The sequence below is a fragment of the Myxine glutinosa genome, chromosome 5 (genome assembly GCF_964187855.1).
Source record: "Myxine glutinosa chromosome 5, kmMyxGlut1.1, whole genome shotgun sequence".
NCBI classification, from domain to species: domain Eukaryota; kingdom Metazoa; phylum Chordata; class Myxini; order Myxiniformes; family Myxinidae; genus Myxine; species Myxine glutinosa.
Window position 1 is genome coordinate 126436580 of NC_136265.1, and position 20000 is coordinate 126456579.

Genomic DNA, 20000 nt, shown 5'->3' on the forward strand with positions numbered 1-20000 from the left:
AATGAATAACATCTAATTTCACTTGTAAGGTAACACTTTTATGCTGCCTCTTTGCCACAGGTGTACATCCTTGTCACTTAAAACTCGTTTAGGAGTCGTGACGTTAAAGGATCACAGATATTTCACCATAAACTTCACAAACCACGACGTTGTCTGAAAACGTAGTCGGTACGCCACGAGAGTTGAACAAAGATGATGGAGGGTGCGGTGAAGCTGCGTTAAGGGGTTTTTTTTGGGGGGGGGGGGGTGTTTTTAACTCTGGTCATTCCTCGTGCAACTTTTTGCCATATTTCAACTTTGCTTTACGTGGGGGTTTGCGATGGCGTGCCGTCAACCTCGCTCTAGTTTTATTTATATAAACCATTGAATAAGTCCACAGTGACACAGTGGGAAAATGATGCTTGAAAGGATTTTGACCGATCAATAACGAGCCATAGCCAATCTTGGTACGTCTCGCAGGCCCACCTGGAGAGCATATACTTCATGGAATATTAGTCGTCTTTGCAATATCGAGGACTTTCCCAGGGTCATTACGTTGTCAACCCCAGAGCTCAGGTTCGCTGGCATCCATGGGGAGGAGGAAATTCCTCTTGAGGAAATACCCCGCTGAGTACAGTGAGAAAAGCGGCGCCATTGTTATGACGTCGCTGGTACCCAGAATATCCCGGAAAGTGACGGTAGCGGCGGCACTTCCCCCAAGGTGTGTGTATGTGTCTGTCAGCTCTAAGAGCCTTTGCCCATGTATTAAAAAAAAAGAAACTCGATGGGTATCTTAAAATGGCCAAGATACCCCCATGTTGATCTTCAATTGGATAGTTGTGGAAATGTTGTCATCGGTTCTGATACTCACTACCTTCTGTGAGAGGAGGTAAGGTGGAAAGGTGTGTGGATACATTTTGTATTTTATAAAATATATTATAAACAGATGGCTTTATTTTATTCTTAATTTATAATTACTTATAATTATAATTTGGCCTTTATTGAACCTACCTGTGCACACCTCACTCCCATGATTGTGTTCTTACTGGTTTGTGCGCCAACCGGTAGGGCGGGAACGCAGACTAGTGTTTTGATGGGTTGATAGAGCACGACCTTGAAGGAGCCCGGCATGTTGTTTTTTTTGTTGTTTTGTTTTTATAAGCCTGTTTTGCCAAGAATGCACTCATCCTGTCGTGGCGAATCTGCCTGATTAAAGTCTCCATACGATTGATCGGTTTACTCGGATCATCTATCTGAGGGATGTGGAGGGGTTAAACTATGTTTAATGTGAGTCATGAACAATTGATTGCAAACAAAATTTCGTCTTCTGTGTCACAATTTAAACCCAAGAAGTTTTATTAAGACTGGGGGTCGGGCAGAGGCAGGTGGTCGGGGATGCCAGGGGGCTATAAGAACTGTCAACCTGTGTTCTTGGGCCTCCAAAGCCAAAGGAGATTGTGTGCGCAGCAGGTTTTCATTACTGTGATAACTTGTGAACCGCTGAGTGGATGCCAGCCAAACTTGACAAAAGTTTGAATTCGAATACAAAGATTAACTGATTATATTTTGGGTTCAAAAGGTCAAGGGCCTCCAGTCATGTGACGTTTAATTAAAACTCCTTGTTGCCACAATAACTTGCGAACCACAGAAGGGATTTTGACCAAACGTGGCACAAGTATCAACTGCGATTACAAAGATGAACCGATTCAATTTTGGATTCATCAGGTCAAAGGTCATGTGCCCTTTGAAAGTCATTTTGCAGATCATAACTCGTTAGAAGCACCTGATGTACTCTTCCGTTCATCTCTTTTCCTCTCTCTCAAACGCTCCAATGTGACCTTTAATTGAGATCAAACGTCAATGCGTTGACATCTCACATGGGCGCAGACGTATCCATCGACACATTGGCGTCAAATTCGAATTTTCATCTTTTAACTGGTTATAATCTCCCCTGTATTTCAGCCATCACTCTCCCTCCCTCCTGCCCCTCAACTCCCTTTCCCTTTGATATGTCTAAAGATGGCGTTGAGGAGGAGCTGTATAATATATGGAACAGAAATGTTCCTTCGTGTTCTGAGTTCAAGCTTGGTTTCCCCATTGATTACACATGATTGACGGTGCTTGGCACATTGATGGCTTTTGTTGTTGCTGGTTTTATATGTGCAGCAAAATCGTTGTTTATTGTGGTTTGGAGGGGGGGAAGGGGGAGGAAATTGTGCTCCAGGCACATTGCTTCTATCCATACACCCCTCCTGTCCCTATGCTGTTTGGTCACCGTGTAAAGGATGTCCAAAGTAGTCCTACCCCAATCCTTCCCTGCCATGCCACCATGCATGCCAGTCAGACCCCCTAACCCTACCACACCCACTTGTTCACGCACTGCGGTGGTTTGGTGCCGTGGCAAGCATAAAAGCATTGTTTTTTTTGTGTGCAGCATAACATCGTCGCATATTTCTGTGGCCTCCTCCTCCCTTACCCCTCCTTCCTCTTCCTCTTCAAGTACCCTCTGTGGTGGACAGACGGATGAGTACTGGAGCAGGTACACAGCCTGTATGCTCCGCTCCACTTCCTTGCCGTTCCTGCCTGTGTTTGATGCTTTTTCTCTTCTCTTGTTTTATTTGTTAAATAAGGCTTTACCTTTTTATTCCGCACTTTACCATCCAATCATTTGCCATGCTATCCAGAAGAGTGAATGACTTGGGGAAAATTGGTGGGATAATCTGGGGGATAGCAAACATGGCTTGTCATATTCGTTTGATACAAATTTGGCCCTTTTTTGCCACTGTCCTCCATTAGCACGTGATTATTTTCATCATTGTGGTACCACCGAGGTATTTTGTTTATTTGAACATCCGTACGTGCACACATCACCCGTTTGTGAACTTGACGTTTGATGTAAAGCCCCATCACGGGCCATCTGTGCTTGTATAATGAGATAACATTGTAAGAAATCAATTTATTTCAGCGAGTTTGTCGACAAATCCAAAGTCTCGATCAAATGTTATTCTTCTTGGAGAAATTGAGCATTTGGTTGAGACACTTTTGAAAGCTGGCATAATTTTTGGAATACATTTTTCTCCTTTTCTGCTGGGCGCTTGTCATTGGGTTTCTTTTTGCTGTAGCTCGTGAGCCATCGCTGTTTGCATGTGCCCCAAGGGCACCTTGAAAGACTTAAAGGTTTTGATATCGCTTCCTCCATATTGCTTTCCCTTCCATCTGATGTTCCTGTTACTTCCCATTGCTCCTCGGTCCCCATAAACCGCACCCCTTCCTTCACTCTCTGCTGCCCCCTTCTCTCTGGCTCCCCGACCCCTTCTCTCTTACTCCCCGACCCCTTCTCTCTTGCTCCCCGACCCCTTCCCTCTTGCTCCCCGGCCCTTTCCCTCTTGCTCCCCGGCCCCTTCCCTCTTGCTCCCCGGCCCCTTCCCTCTTGCTCCCCGGCCCCTTCCCTCTTGCTCCCCGGCCCCTTCCCTCTTGCTCCCCGGCCCCTTCCCTCTTGCTCCCCGGCCCCTTCCCTCTTGCTCCCCGGCCCCTTCCCTCTTGCTCCTTGGTCCCCGCCATCCTGCCCCCTTCCCTCTGGCTCCCCGCCAACCTGCCCCCTTCCCTCTGGCTCCCCGCCAACCTGCCCCCTTCCCTCTTGCTCCTTGACCCCTTCCCTCTCGCGCCCGGACCTCTTCCCTCTTGCTCCCCGGCCCCTTCCCTCTTGCTCCCCGGCCCCTTCCCTCTTGCTCCCCGGCCCCTTCCCTCTTGCTCCTTGGTCCCCGCCATCCTGCCCCCTTCCCTCTGGCTCCCCGCCAACCTGCCCCCTTCCCTCTGGCTCCCCGCCAACCTGCCCCCTTCCCTCTTGCTCCTTGACCCCTTCCCTCTCACTCCCGGGCCCCTTCGCTCTCACTCCCCGCCCCCTTTCCTCTTGCTTCTCGGCCTCCGCCAACCCGACCATGTCCCTCTTGCCCCTCATCCATCCACTCCCGCTTCCCCTACCGTGTGCTTTTATTATACATGCTCTTTCAGGTAAGGACCTGCATTATTCTGCATGAATATTTGGCCTTGGCTTTGGAACTAGATGCTGCTTTGTTTTAACTTCAGCACTTCTTTCTTCACATAAGTAAATAATTAATTTTCTTTGGTTCAAGTTTTTTGGCCAGTATTGATCGAATCTAATTTTTGATGCTTGTCTAATTTGTTTACTTATCGTAATATTTCTACCTTCAACTTCATGTATCCTTTTGTGTGACCATGTAATTACTATGCAGATTTGAAATCCCATTTTATCCCTCCAGATGGCCCAGTCATCCCAAGCGAGTAATGCTTTGTGATGTGAACGTGTCTAATGGGCTCGTTTATTATGACGTCATAATTGGAATGACGAACCTCATACTTTAACTTTGAAGCACAGACGTTCGGAACTTGGAATAAAAGTGTGGAACTCCCAACAGATTTGCATCGATTAAATTATCCCACAAACTTATTATTATTATTATCATTGTTATTACTATGCTTTCACGTTGTGCCTCTTCTGGTTTTGCACGTCCTCGTGCTGTTTGGTTCCGCTTCTCCGTGCACCGATTGGCTCTTTCCTTTAGGATTGCGCTTCCTTGTTTTGTTGTTCGCTCAGGGTGCATGCTGTCACCATCTGCACGTCGTTGGATTCTGGCACGAAAACCACATTTGCATTCGAGCGCTATTTCACGTCGCCAGTTTGGAGACTGCTATTTTCCCCCAATTTATACGTTGCCATGCTTTCTAATGGGATGTTGATGCCAGCTTCTTCACCACAACTCATTTGTTTTCTTTTTGCCAGTTTCATCCCGTTAGTTTTTGCCATCTCCACACGACTTTTGAGAACCTCACCCCCTCTTTTTTTGCCCGCAGTGCCGTCTGCCAGCATGACCCGCCTGGCACGTTCACGCACGGCCTCGAGTTCGAGCGTCAGCTCCGCGGACGGTGCCGTGCGCTCACGAGGACGAACCCGCACACAGTCGGAGGGCAGTGAGGGCAGCCCCGTGGCACCGCCGGGCAACCCGCAAACCATGGAGGTTTCGTGCTGAGTGGCCGCAAAGCCAATGTACAAATGATATACCGGCTAGTTCAACACGTTGATTCCCTCGTTCACCTTTTTCTTTCTTTTTTTCCCTTCCCACTCTCATCCCTTTCTTCCTTGCTGTTGTCCAAATATTGCTCGATCACACCAAACTTTACCTCGCCTCCCACTCACCTTGTCTGCTCTTTAGCTCACCTAATGCCCATAGTCCTCGAAGTAGTTCTTCCTCTCATTTTTCTGATCGCCCATAGCTTGTTCACTGCAATCAGCCCTCCCCCATTTCCTTCCCATTCTTGTGTCAGCTGCTTATTTTATTCCATGGTTTGTAAACATGTTACGGTGGGTTTCAATCAAAGGCGCTATATAAATGCTTCGTCGTTGTCGTCGTCATCACGTTCCGATGCTCGGCGTGCTTGGTGAATGGTGATGTACGGATCTGCAACCCCTTGTCATTGTGATCGTTTGTTTCCCTATGGTAGAGCGTCCGTGTTGCTAGTCTATTGTCTCATGTCACAGGTTGTTGGTTTATTGGAAGAATTCACCGTCGCTTGGCAACTCTTTGTATTTGTGATATTGCGTGTGATAAAAGGATCCCCACTGCTCTCGCTCCACCGCAACCTGTGCAACACACACACACACACACACACACACACACACACACACACACACACACACACACACACACACACACGTCATTTGAAACGTACAAGTAGTGTTAGCGGTTTGCATCATTCTGCTTCTGGATTTAGTTGTGTCCGCGATGCATTTCAAGGATCCATGCATCGGCTGTGGCACCTTCATGTGTTTAACGTTGCGTGGGAGACGTCATTCGATTTCAGTAGCAAAAGCAATGGCGCAACGGCTTGTGCAGATTATTCTGGAGGCTGCCTACAAAATAAATGTTGAAAAAGCACTGGTATTTTGTGGTTTGTCTTGTTGGGACGAGCAATTTGAGGCTGTCTCTATATTTTGTGTGTGGATTGTGCGTGCATTCTGCAAGCCAATAGATGGATCAATTAAAGAAGAATTACTGAGAATAAAAAAAGAATTAAAGAAGAATCCAGTTGTGGCTAACTACTGGTGGTGATAATGTTCAGATTTCTCCAAATATCCCTATCCTGCATTGATTTCCTAAGCTCTGGCCGAGTCAGTTTGGTTGCAGTGAGCAGTGTGGCCTCTTTTTACCTCTGCCACCAAAGATGGATGGAGGTTGTTTTCACCCCTGTCTGTCTGTTTGTTTGTCCATTTGTGAACAAAATATCTCAAAGTTGTGGACGGATTCGGACGAAATTTGGCAGAGATGTAGCGTTTGTGACAAGGACGAAATGATTAGATTTTGGTGAAGATCCGGCTATTAGCATTTTAAAAAGTGATTCTTCACCATTGGGAGATCGGGCCAACAACGATATATAGCAGGGTGTCTCAAAAAAGTTGTGGATGGATCGGGACAAAACTTGGTGGAGAGGTTGGGTGTCTGACAAGGAAGAATCGATTCAATTTTGGTGAAGACCCGGATCTGGATCCAGCTAGTATAATTTTTAAGTGATTCTTCACCATTGAGTGATATCGCCAACCAGGTGGAGGTATGCTCTCCACTGAGTACCATTCTAGTTTTCATGTGCAGTCCAAGCTCCGCCTATCTCCTGACTCGGGGATGCCACACCACAAGCAGGGTCCAAGCTCCGCCTATCTCCTGACTCGGGGTTGCCACACCACAAGCAGGGTCCAAGCTCCGCCTATCTCCTGACTCGGGGTTGCCACACCACAAGCAGGGTCCAAGCTCCGCCTATCTCCTGACTCGGGGTTGCCACACCACAAGCAGGGTCCAAGCTCCGCCTATCTCCTGACTCGGGGTTGCCACACCACAAGCAGGGTCCAAGCTCCGCCTATCTCCTGACTCGGGGTTGCCACACCACAAGCAGGGTCCAAGCTCCGCCTATCTCCTGACTCGAGGATGCCACACCACAAAGCAGAGAGAGTCCAAGTTCCGCCTATCTCCTGACTCGGGGATGCCACACCACAAGCAGAGTCCAAACTCCGCCTGTCTCCTGACTCGGGGATGCCACACCACAAGCAGAATACAAGCTCCGCCCCTCCAGACTTTGTGACGAGTCTCCACTGGCCGACATTTGTTACCCCGCGCGTGCGAAGCGAAAAGTGAGGTTAATCAATTGGTTAACTTCTGTCTATCTGTCCCGTCTACAAACGTCAGTTTGTGATTGAGGAACGACTTTATTTCAATTGAATGTTTTATTTTAAACATGAATCAAAACGAATATGTAGTTTTACAGTACTTTGGCTCTGAATTTGTCCCAATCATGCCAATCGCAGAGAGGAGTGAGATATTTTACACTCTGCCTGTCTGACAATAAAACAAAATTGAAGGACGTCATAAAGGATACAAATAACAGGTATCAAGAAATCATGTAACCTGTTAAATAAGAATACGGTGGTGTAAAAGACACTGCATCAACGGCGGTAAACTTGGATTTTTTTTTTTTTCTACCACCTTCTAAATTGTTTTATTTCAATTTAATCATATACTTGAATACTATAGGACACAAATAGCCTTTTGGACACTTTCAAATCCCTTCAGTTTAGCAGTACTTGGACAAAATATTATGTCATTTCGTCATCAGGACCAATCAAATTTGTCGCTCAAATGACCCCGCGCATGTTCTTCTTTCGCAACACAGTGCAGGGTAAGATGTTCTATGGATGCTCATTACCTCCGCCCACCTAAGGTCGACTGAGGTTGTTTTCACCCGTCTGTCGTTTGTGTGCATGTTATCTATCAAAGTTGTGGACGGATTCGGATGAACTTTGGTGAAGAGGTTGGGTGTGTGACGAGGACTAATTAGATTTTGGTGAAGATCCAGATCTAAGAATTTGTCTTTATAATTACCCTGTGCTCACGAAGCGAAAAGCAGGGTTAGGCATTTGGTGGCGTACATGTGTACGTGTCTGCATTTTTTTTTAAAATTCATTTTCTCAGAAACCGTTGGTCTGATTGACACTAAATTTTACCATAGGAGCGCCTCCGCCTGTATAATCTTTTATTCATAATTATGACATCATAGGTCACGTGGTACAGGCGCCATCTTGGAAAAACTTCGCACCTCTATCTCTGAAACCTGAATCTGAGAATCCATATCTATATATGAGATATGAGATATGAGAAACCATATCTGAGAATTATGGTTTCTGAAACCGCTCAATGGAGAAAATTGAAACAGGGCTCTCAAGTACCCCCAATGGGGAATAAGATATGTTAATGATGTCATCGGTGTTAACCCTGGTGTTGGGCTAGCGGCTAGGGTGCCGGCTTAGGATCCTAGGATCCTGGGTTCGAATCCCGGTCGATTGCTGAATTAACGCCAGGGGGGTTGACTCAGCCTGTCATCCTTCCGAGGTCGGCTAATTGAGTACCAGTTCACTGGTAATTCCCTGTTTGTCGTTAAAGGCGGCAAAAAGGGTTGGCGTCAGGAAGGGCATCCGGCCGTAAAACATTGCTTCAAAAAGGGGACCAAAAAACAACAACAACCACGGTGCCCGAAAAAGGCCAACCCCCGCTTGCGGGGAAAAATGGCCTCTAAAGGTGGTTAATGATGTCATCGGTGTCTTTGTTGTGATGTCATAATTTGACAAGTACAACGCTTGTGTACAAGTACATCTGATCAGTATGAATTTTTTTTTTCTGCAACTGTTCAATGGAATATTTTTTTTCTCTGCAACTGTTCAATATAATATTTTAATAATTGTGACGGCGTAGGTCACGTGGTACAGGCGCCATCTTGGAAAAAACGTATGTCGTCTCCAAAACTGCTCCTTGGGAAAAATTGAAACGTGGCTCATTGTAAAGAACTCTGCATGGGGAATGTGTTAACGATGTCATTGGTACTTTAATAATGATGTCATAATTTGCCAGAGGCAACGTTTGGTCTGATCAGTTTGAAATTTCTTGAGCGTGATCTACACAACAATTATATTAGATGTAAATGTATGATGTCATCGCTCAAGTGGTCTGGCAGCCATATTTGATCAAAGAAAAAAACTCTTCAAAAACAGACGTTGGCTCGCACCAAGTTGACTGTGCAGAGTAAGTATTCTATGAATACCGTCTCAATGATTTTTTTTAACCATTGTCATGGGGCCAAAAACCATATACTGGATATCATATTTCAAAAAGTTGTGAATAAGCTGGGTATGTGACAAAAACAAGCCGATTAGATTTTGGTTTAGGTCAGGATCCAGATCTGACCCAGCAGTGGGTTACAAAAGGTGGTGTTCAGCCTGGCAGAGGTGTGCTGGCTACCGAGTGACGTTGTCGTTTGATATTGTCCTGTGATTCCCCTCGGTGAAGACCGGGAAATCACGAATAGCCAAAGTGAGCGTTAATGGAGGCGTTCAATTCAATAGCGGATTTCACTATATAAGCATGGGAGGAAGAAAGAAGAAGACGAAGCTGAAGAGATTACCTGGACGTACTCGCTGATGTCTTCACCCTGCGAAAATAACTCGAACCAACCGAATTTTATGTACAAAAATAAACGCCGGCTTTATTAAACGGAAGGCCGGTAATACAAAATGAAACGCGCGATAATAAATAATGTCCTAAATTGGGACGTCCCCACAACAGACTTGAAACATGGACACAGGAAAAGATAACTGTAGGGTTATTTTGTGCACTCAACTGGTGCATTGGCAGCGATCGTCCAACCCCGAGTGCGCACTCCGGACGTGGCTCCGGTGTTGGTGGGAAGAAGGCCTCGATGCGCCCTGGTTCACTAGGCCACGATAAGGCCTCCCTCGCGAAGCGAACGAGCAGGCGTGTAACCCGCTTCTTCAGCCGTGCAATGTCCACAAATTCGGCACGGAAACTGCGATGCACCCAACGTCCGAATCAGAAAGGAGAGAGTCGAGGGTGAAGGGAGGCGTGAGGGCAAGAGGTCGATGTAGAGGAATCACAAGGGCAGTAGCGAATGAGGTCCGTGCACGAAGGGATCCAAAACGAGAGGGACAAAATGCCGGCCAGCTGTGGTTTTTACGTCGAACCCTCACATCCTCACATCATCCTCCTTAGCCTCTCCTCCAATCCCTGCCGGCCAATACCACAGGCTTAGCACTCCACCAATGGCCGTGTCGCTTCTCCCTCATGCCATTGGTCCGTGGCCAATCAGCGCGTCGCTTCTCCCTCTACCAATCGGCAGCCTTCGTCCTGCCTCGTGTCTTCCTATTGGTCAACTCCCGCCCAATGGGGTCCTTCTGGGCGTGGCTCTTTGCCTACCTGTTTCGATGTTGCCATTCAACTTGGTGATGTAGCTGGCCACGGTTCCATCGGCAGTGCTCTGAACTAGCTTCAGGTGAGTTTTATTGTGGGGGGGAATTTAATTAGTGTACTAATGGACTAGTGTCTATGGTGCAGTGCCAAAAGAGCCAAAGGATAGATCACAAGGTCTCATGCACAGGGGAATTAACATAATCCCTACACAAGTTAACACGCCCCATTCTTCGTAAAGACGAATATACACTTAATCTGACATTTGGGCTAAACAGGTCCCTGACTTATGTACATCGAAGTGGTTCTTTCTACGCACAATCATCGGAGCACCTACCTATGCAGATCTACCTGAATCTATATATCACTACCCCAAAATTCATAATTTTTTATTTTACTTTCCTCCAAACAATGCCAAAACTACAGTTTAAATTCACTGCAGAAATAAAGACAAAATACCCGTGTTTTCGAAGTGCTCAAGAGGAATGGGAAGCCGAGTGCTTGGTATGTGGAGCTGGTACGTACGTATGTCTCTGTGACAGTAAATGTTCTATTGATTTTACAATCTCATGTGGACTCGGACAAGCGCAATATTTCCAGTAATAATTCAGTGTCGACTGGAAGACCGGCGGTTTGCAGACAAAATTAATCGAGGTCTGGAAGACACCTGGTGAGAATGCTGATACTATTGTTCAATACATGAAAGAAACTTGAAAAGTGCCCTCTTCTTTTGGAGTGTCCCTTTCCAGAGTGTCCTCTTATTTTATGCCTTCGCCCCCGAAGGTGGCCAGAGGCATTATGTTTTCGGGTTGTCCATCTGTCCGTACGGGCTAAACCTCGTTTTTCTCAGCAACCACATGTCTGATGAGACGAAACTTTCAGGGTAGGAGTGACACCCATGCAGAATGTTTTTATGATAATTGTTATGTCATAGGTCACGTAGTATGGCAGCCATCTCGGATTAAATGCAAATAATAAAAAAATTATTTCTCGGAAACAGATGAATGGAAAAATTTGAAACTTGCCACATTTTCAAGTACTCTCAATGGGGAACAACAGCCTGACAAAGTTGACATCATAGGTGAAGTGGTATACCAGCCAAAAATGTTTTCATCGAATTCCTTATCCTAAAAATCTGAAATTGCATGCACATGATCTATGACCCATTTGTATTGAAATATTAAATTTATGACATCATAGGTCACATGGTTTGGCAGCCACATTGGATTTAACCTAAAACTAAAAAAACATGTCCCAAACCACCAAATCGATTGACTCGAAACTTTATATGTGTGTCATTGAATAGGCATGGCGATTAAAAGATAACCACGAAAACGTCATTGGTCACATGGTGTGGCAGCCCCATTGGATGGAAGGAAAATATTAAATAATTATATCTCTGAAACCGCTTACCCTATCGATGCAAAATTTTACAAATATCTAGCACCATTGCTGCATATTGTTTGAAAATGATGACGTTGTAGGTCACGTGGTTTGGCAGCCATCTTGGATAGAAAAATGAACCTTATGCGAACAACACGAAACTTCACAAATGTGACCCGCTACCCATGCATGTGCAGAGTTTACATTTTTTTCAGGTGATATGTCACGTGGTGTGGCAGCCATATTAGCTTGAAAGCCGATAATTAAAAAATTCCCTTCTCTTGAAACCGCTTCTCTGATCGATGTGAAACCTGTTATGGCTGGTGAAAATGTGATACTTGAAAACAGCTGAAGGGATTTAAATTCAAACTTGTTTTTTTTTTAATGACTGAACAAGGGCATATTGGTGACACAGTCGCATTGCTCTTGTTTTATATATTTTTTGAAAGTTCAAAGATGGTAACCCTAATCAAGGCATTCATTGCACTATGAAATACCTCTTCTGGAGCGTTATCTCGTTATTCTGACTTACTCCAAACCAATAGCTCTGCCCAAACCATAGCTCCGCCCTCTCATAGAAGGTGAATAGGCTAATTATCTGGCCTTTGTATATCTTTTCTCGATTGTTCAGCTGGTTAACCAACATGGCTCCCGAGCACTGCATTCCCGATTTATCCTCGTCGTGAACAAAAATGTATCACACAAAGGCTCGTCCGAAGAAGGCAAAGTACGACATGTGAAACACACGTACTACATGCTAAACACACGTACTACATGCTAAATACACGCACTACATGCTAAACACGTACTACATGCTAAACACAGCACTACATGCTAAACACAGCACTACATGCTAAATACACACTACATGATAAACACAGCACTACATGCTAAACACACGTACTACATGCTAAACACAGCACTAAATGCTAAATACATGCACTACATGCTAAACACGCGTACTACATGCTAAACACAGCACTACATGCTAAATACACACCATGATAAACACAGCACTACATGCTAAACACACGTACTACATGCTAAACACAGCACTACATGCTAAACACAGCACTACATGCTAAATACACGCACTACATGCTAAACACAGCACTACATGCTAAACACACGTACTACATGCTAAACACAGCACTACATGCTAAATACACGCACTACATGCTAAACACAGCACTACATGATAAATACATGCACTACATGCTAAACACAGCACTACATGATAAATACATGCACTACATGCAAAACACAGCACGATATGCTAAACACGCACTACATGATAAACACAGCACTACATGCTAAACACAGCACTAAATGCTAAATACACGCACTACATGTTAAACACGTACTACATGCTAAACCGCCATCTTGCCCTGGCCCCTCTGTGGCCCCACAACCGCACCTAAGCCCTGCTGGGCTCCCGATCGGGGTCACCTGCCAATTACTATAAAGTACACGATGCTTCTAGTCTAGTAGGAAGACTAGGTCCCCCTGCACCCCCCGGAGATATACTTCTAATCAGTGTTTCTAGATTGGAAAAAATGTGTAGAAAATGACTAGCTATGGCCCCAAGCTGAAAAAATGTCCCACATACCATTTTTATGCAAATTACTGCTGCAAATTTTATGCAAAATTATGCAAATTTTATGCAAATTTTTGATGAGGAGTAGAGTTGAGGGGTCTTTGAGGGCTTCATCGAGGTGCTCTCGGTTGCAAGACTGGGTCATTCTGAGAAGCACAGCAGGGTCAGAGATCATGATGTTCTCCTCCTCAGTGAATCTCTCCATCAACAGCCTCTCCATTGCCTCACACACTGTTTTGAGGCAAAAGAGGGACTTTGCGTAGGCCTTTCCACTGAGAACACCTTTGAGAGATCCACTTGTTACTAGTTGTGCCTCAAAGAGAATCTCTGCATATCCAGAACCACGCATCTTGTGTCCAGTGAGCATCCCGATGTAGTTCATGGATGTGTGGAAGGGTCCAATCGTTACTACATGACTAGCAAATTCATTTGGCCAGCGCCAGATGATGGGAAGGGCTTTCATGCAGACACCCAGATCAAATGTATTCAGGACCCATCTCTGACCCACCTCAGCAGTTGCTGCCTCGGAACGCTTCAGTAGCTCACGAACAACTGCGTTGTCTGTGATCGGTTGGTGGATAGGCGTGCAGTAGTCGACTGTTGATTTGCTGGGTGGGGGAGAACCAGTTGCAGAGGTGAAACCCCCTAGCCCAGGCACAGGCTGCAGGCCATTGCCATGCCATGCAGGCACCAGGCACAGATTCAGCGTGGGTAGCCTGACCTCTGTCTGCTTCCTTGGATGGGTAGCATGACCTTATTTATCAGTTAACGATTTATATTCAAATTGTCGACTACCCTGGACTGAAACTTGTCTGGGCAAGGTCTGGTTTTCCTCTCGAACTATCTATCCCGATTCCCAAACGAAGTGAGCTGGGGAGTACAGGTACATCAGGTAGGCTGTGTACGACCGCAAGGTCCATCCCACGATTCGTCAGCAGGGGGCATCGATACGAAGTTACAACCACAGTGTCAAGTCTATACGAAGCTCCCAGGGGGCGATGCTGTCCCATCCACGACCACATGGTACACAGTGCGTCACCGGCGATGGCGGTGGATGTGTCGTGCGTGACCACATGGCGCACGTGCGCAACCAGCAGGGGGCGTGGAAAAAACATCGCACCCACAGGTGCTGCCTGCGCACCTTGCATGGAGGCGAGGGTGAGGCTGCCTGGTCCATACCCTGGGACACCATGTTGTGTCGCAAGCACAGGAAACATACTTATAGCAGTGAATACCGTCCAGGTTAACTTGGGCCTTCGACTCATGGAGGAACTTGGACGTCAACCAGGTGCAGGACAAGGACATCAGGCGACATCGGCGCACCTCTACATAATTACAAGGAAGGAAAGTACTGAGTAGAGGATGGATGAACAAACACAAGGTGACGGGATTTGAACCAGCATCACGAGCCAGATGGGAAGATGCACAGGTGAACCTGGTTCTATCTACCTGTTGTAAACAAATCATAATCTACGCTGTGCAATATAATTATCCGCACAACGATGTACAACAATTAATATAATCATCATGAACAACGGATAATTCTGAGTTTGCGACAATTATTCCAAAACCCAACAACAACGTCCTGTTGAAGATAAAACTCCCCATCAGGTCTTCATTGGGAGGCTCGAAGATCATTCAGGTGTTGCTGCGGATGAACCAATTAAAGATGATCAACAGCGATCGAGGGAAGTTGTATTTATTACAAATCAGCTTAACTTGTAAAAAAAAAAATTCCCCGGAAATTGCACAAATAAAGAAGCCACCTTGCACCTCATCATACTCGAAGCCCGTTTCCCCATCCGATGACGTTTTAGTTGTTGAATCGGGTCCACGGACGGTCGCGTCCTGTCGAGGTCACGAGATTTCCTTCAGTTCCATTCGCGAGCTCCGCCCTCTCATATGCCCCGCCCTTTGATATGCTCCGCCTACTAACTGACGTCACTCTTGGCCCAGCCGGCGAAGTATCGGGATCTCCGTTTTACTTCCCCGTCCCAATCCCTCTCCCCATTCCCGTCCCCAAGCCCTTTTCCCATTCATTACCCCAAACCCTCTCTTGGATAACGATCCCCATTTTACTCTTTACTCCACCTTACCCATCCTCACGTCCAACCCCACCATCCATCTTCAGCCAAAATCTCAAACACGTTCCCCTTGTTGTCCCATTCCCGATCCTATAGATCCCCGTCAGTGGTGCCTACGGTCACCGATTGGCACAAACGACTCTTTGAACGACGAACCTGTTTCTGATGTTACTGACCTGTTTGTAAGAACATCTCGGTCCCAATCCCGATCTCCAATCCATCGCGGTTGTGGCGGCGATGCGTGCTGTCCAACTGGCTGTCCCTCTCCTGCCCATCTCCTGGCTCTTCCTCTCCTGGCTCTTCCCTGGCTCAATCGTCACCCTCGCTGTGTCCCCGCAGCTCTTCAGTCCGGAGGTACGTCCATGTCTGCCTGTCTATGGTGTGGGGTCCTTCTGTCTGTATCTCAGTCGTCAGTCCTCCACATTCTCTATCTGATTCGTCAGTCCTCTCTGTCTCTGTCTGTCTCTCTCCGTCTCTGTCTGTCTCTTTCCGTCTCTGTCTGTCTCTCTCCGTCTCTGTCTGTCTCTCTCCGTCTCTGTCTCTCTCCGTCTGTGTCTCTCTCTCTCTCTCTCTCTCTCTCTCTCTCTCTCTCTCTCTCCCTCTGTCTGTCTCTCACTGTCTCTCACTGTCTCTCTCTGTGTCTGTCTTTCTCTCTCTGTGTGTGTCTGTCTCGCACTCTGTCTCTCTGTCTCCCTCTCCGCCTCGTCTTCCTCTCCGTCTCTGTTCCTCTCTGTATCTGTCCCTCTCTGTTCTCTGTCCCTTTCTGTTCTCTGTCCCTCTCTGTTCTCTGTCCCTCTCTGTTCTCTGTCCCTCTCTGTTCTCTGTCCCTCTCTGTTCTCTGTCCCTCTCTGTTCTCTGTCCCTCTCTGTTCTCTGTCCCTCTCTGTTCTCTGTGTCTCTCTGTCTCTTCTCTGTCTCTTCTCTGTTCTATATCTCTCTGTCTCTCTCTGTCTGTCTCCCTCTCTGTCATCTCCCTCTGTCTGTCTCTCTCCATCGATGTCTCTGCCTCTGTCTCTGTCTCTGTCTCTTTGTGTCTCTGTCTTTGTGTCTCTGTGTTTGGCTCTCTGTGTCTCTGTCTATGTCTCTGTCTCTCTTTCTCTCTCCGTCCCTTTCTGTCCTGACTGTTTTTGGAATATCTCACTCGTATGGATTTCATTGAGTATACATATCCCGGGTTATTGATCAGGATGTCCATTGCTGTCTGCAGTTTATCAACAATGACATCCAAGAGTGAAATACAAAGTAATCAGAACAGTGTAAAACCACATACCACCACCCACAAGGAGCACCAGGATGGTTTGTGATTTTACAGGAGTTTTCATTTAACCACAATTGGGCCGTTTCAAACTTCCTTTTCGAGCAATAATCTTAACCAAAAACATCACAAACGCAGCATCTCCTTGATGAAATGTCGTTCAATGTGGACATAATTTTGGTCAAAGGTTTCTTGGACTGGATCACTCAACGGGAGGAGCAGTTTAACGTCCATCACGCTCTGATACTGTGTGTGTGTGTGTGTGTGTGTGTGTGTGTGTGTGTGTGTGTGTGTGTGTGTGTGTGTGTGTGTGTGTGTGTGTGTGTGTGTGTGTGTGTGTGTGTGTGTGTGTGTGTGTACGTACCTCGGATATCCTGCAGGCCCAGGACTGCATAAGTCGAATGCTGATCTCTGACTGGATCAATCAAATACTTATGGCTTTGACTGGATCAATCAGATACTTATGGCTTTGACTGGATCAATCAGATACTTATGGCTTTGACTGGATCAATCAAATACTTATGGATTTGACTGGATCAATCAGATACTTATGGCTTTGACTGGATCAATCAAATACTTATGGCTTTGACTGGATCAATCAAATACTTATGGCTTTGACTGGATCAATCAGATACTTATGGCTTTGACTGGATCAATCGAATACTTATGGATTTGACTGGATCAATCAGATACTTATGGCTTTGACTGGATCAATCAGATACTTATGGCTTTGACTGGATCAATCAAATACTTATGGCTTTGACTGGATCAATCAAATACTTATGGATTTGACTGGATCAATCAGATACTTATGGCTTTGACTGGATCAATCAGATACTTATGGCTTTGACTGAATCAATCAGATACTTATGGCTTTGACTGGATCAATCAGATACTAATGGCTTTGACTGAATCAATCAGATACTTATGGCTTTGACTGGATCAATCAGATACTAATGGCTTTGACTGAATCAATCAGATACTTATGGCTTTGACTGGATCAATCAGATACTAATGGCTTTGACTGAATCAATCAGATACTTATGGCTTTGACTGAATCAATCAGATACTAATGGCTTTGACTGGATCAATCAGATACTTATAGCTCTGACTGGATCAATCAGATACTTATAGCTCTGACTGGATCAATCAGATACTTATGGCTTTGACTGGATCAATCAAATACTTATGGCTTTGACTGGATCAATCAAATACTTATGGCTTTGACTGGATCAATCAAATACAAATGGATTTGACTGGATCAATCATATACTTGTGGCTTTGACTGGATCAATCAAATACTTATGGCTTTGACTGGATCAATCAAATACCTATGGCTTTGACTTGATCAATCAAATACTTGTGGCTTTGACTGGATCAATCAAATACCTATGGCTTTGACTTGATCAATCAAATACTTGTGGCTTTGACTGGATCAATCAAATACTTGTGGCTTTGACTGGATCAATCAAATACTTATGGCTTTGACTGGATCAATCAAATACAAATGGATTTGACTGGATCAATCATATACTTGTGGCTTTGACTGGATCAATCAAATACCTATGGCTTTGACTTGATCAATCAAATACTTGTGGCTTTGACTGGATCAATCAAATACTTATGGCTTTGACTGGATCAATCAGATACTTATGGCTTTGACTGAATCAATCAGATACTTATGGCTTTGACTGGATCAATCAAATACTTATGGCTTTGACTGGATCAATCAAATACTTATGGCTTTGACTGGATCAATCAGATACTTATGGCTTTGACTGGATCAATCAAATAATTATGGCTTTGACTGGATCAATCAAATACTTATGGCTTTGACTGGATCAATCAAATATGTATGGCTTTGACTGGATCAATCAAATACTTATGGCTTTGACTGGATCAATCAAATACTTATGGATTTGACTGGATCAATCAGATACTTATGGCTTTGACTGGATCAATCAAATACTTATGGCTTTGACTGGATCAATCAGATACTTATGGCTTTGACTGGATCAATCAGATACTTATGGCTTTGACTGGATCAATCAAATAGTTATGGGTTTGACTGGATCAATCAGAAACTTATGGCTTTGACTGGATCAATCAAATACTTATGGCTTTGACTGGATCAATCAGATACTTATGGCTTTGACTGGATCAATCAGATGCTTATGGCTTTGACTGGATCAATCAGAAACTTATGGCTTTGACTGGATCAATCAAATACTTATGGCTTTGACTGGATCAATCAAATAGTTATGGGTTTGACTGGATCAATCAAATACTTATGGCTTTGACTGGATCAATCAAATACTTATGGCTTTGACTGGATCAATCAAATACTTATGGCTTTGACTGGATCAATCAAATACTTATGGCTTTGACTGGATCAATCAGATACTTATGGATTTGACTGGATCAATCAGGTGCTTATGGATTTGACTGGATCAATCAGATACTAATGGATTTGACTGGATCAATCAGATACTTATGGCTTTAACGGGATAAATCACATACGTATGGATTTGACTGGATCAATCAGATGCTTATGGATTTGACTGGATCAATCAGATACTTATGGATTTGCCTGGATCAATCAAATACTTATGGATTTGACTGGATCAATCAGATACTTATGGATTTGACTGGATCAATCAGATACTTATGGCTTTGACTGGATCAATCAGATACTTATGGATTTGACTGGATCAATCAGATACTTATGGCTCTGACTGGATCAATCAAATACTTATGGATTTGACTGGATCAATCAGATACTTATGGCTTTGACGGGATTGATCAAATACTTATGGCTTTGAATGGATCAATCGGATACTTATGGCTCTGACTGGATCAATCAAATACTTATTGCTCTGACTGGATCAATCAAATACTTATGGATTTGACTGGATCAATCAGATACTTATGGCTTTGACGGGATTGATCAAATATTTATAGCTCTGATTGGATCATTCAAATACTTATGACTTTGACTGGATCAATCAAATACTTATAGCTCTGACTGGATCAATCAAATACTTATGGATTTGACTGGATCAATCAGATACTTATGGATTTGCCTGGATCAATCAAATACTTATGGATTTGACTGGATCAATCAGATGCTTATGGATTTGACTGGATCAATCAGATACTTATGGATTTGACTGGATCAATCAAATACTTATGGATTTGACTGGATCAATCAGATACTTATGGATTTGACTGGATCAATCAGATACTTATGGATTTGCCTGGATCAATCAAATACTTATGGATTTGACTGGATCAATCAGATGCTTATGGATTTGACTGGATCAATCAGATACTTATGGATTTGACTGGATCAATCAAATACTTATGGATTTGACTGGATCAATC

General features: G+C 44.7%; 2 protein-coding genes and 1 long non-coding RNA gene across 10 annotated transcripts in view; 2 read left to right on the forward strand and 1 right to left on the reverse strand.

Moving 5' to 3' along the window:
• The window catches only part of LOC137427133 (protein NDRG3), a 210868-nt gene extending 204935 nt beyond the window's left edge, over window positions 1–5933 (forward strand). For 4 of the 8 annotated variants that reach the window (XM_068116325.2, XM_068116327.2, XM_068116323.2 and 1 more), the window contains 2 exons: window positions 2480–2518; window positions 4852–5933. In XM_068116325.2, coding sequence (XP_067972426.1) covers window positions 2480–2518; window positions 4852–5027 — 215 coding nt within the window. In that variant the 3' untranslated portion in view covers window positions 5028–5933. The remainder of the gene's footprint in view (window positions 1–2479; window positions 2519–4851) is intronic. The other 4 variants (XM_078778672.1, XM_078778673.1, XM_068116324.2 and 1 more) reach the window with 1 other exon arrangement.
• Window positions 5934–11566: 5633 nt separating this feature from the next.
• On the reverse strand, window positions 11567–15176 carry LOC144892367 (uncharacterized). The gene is made up of 3 exons (XR_013623555.1): window positions 15052–15176; window positions 13977–14926; window positions 11567–13160 (listed from the first exon to the last, which is right to left on the reverse strand). It is a non-coding gene; the product is annotated as an uncharacterized LOC144892367 (long non-coding RNA).
• The window catches only part of LOC137427132 (matrix metalloproteinase-16), a 69244-nt gene continuing 63905 nt past the window's right edge, over window positions 14662–20000 (forward strand). The window contains exons 1-2 of the mRNA XM_068116322.2: window positions 14662–14707; window positions 15459–15716. Coding sequence (XP_067972423.1) covers window positions 15600–15716 — 117 coding nt within the window. The 5' untranslated portion in view covers window positions 14662–14707; window positions 15459–15599. The remainder of the gene's footprint in view (window positions 14708–15458; window positions 15717–20000) is intronic.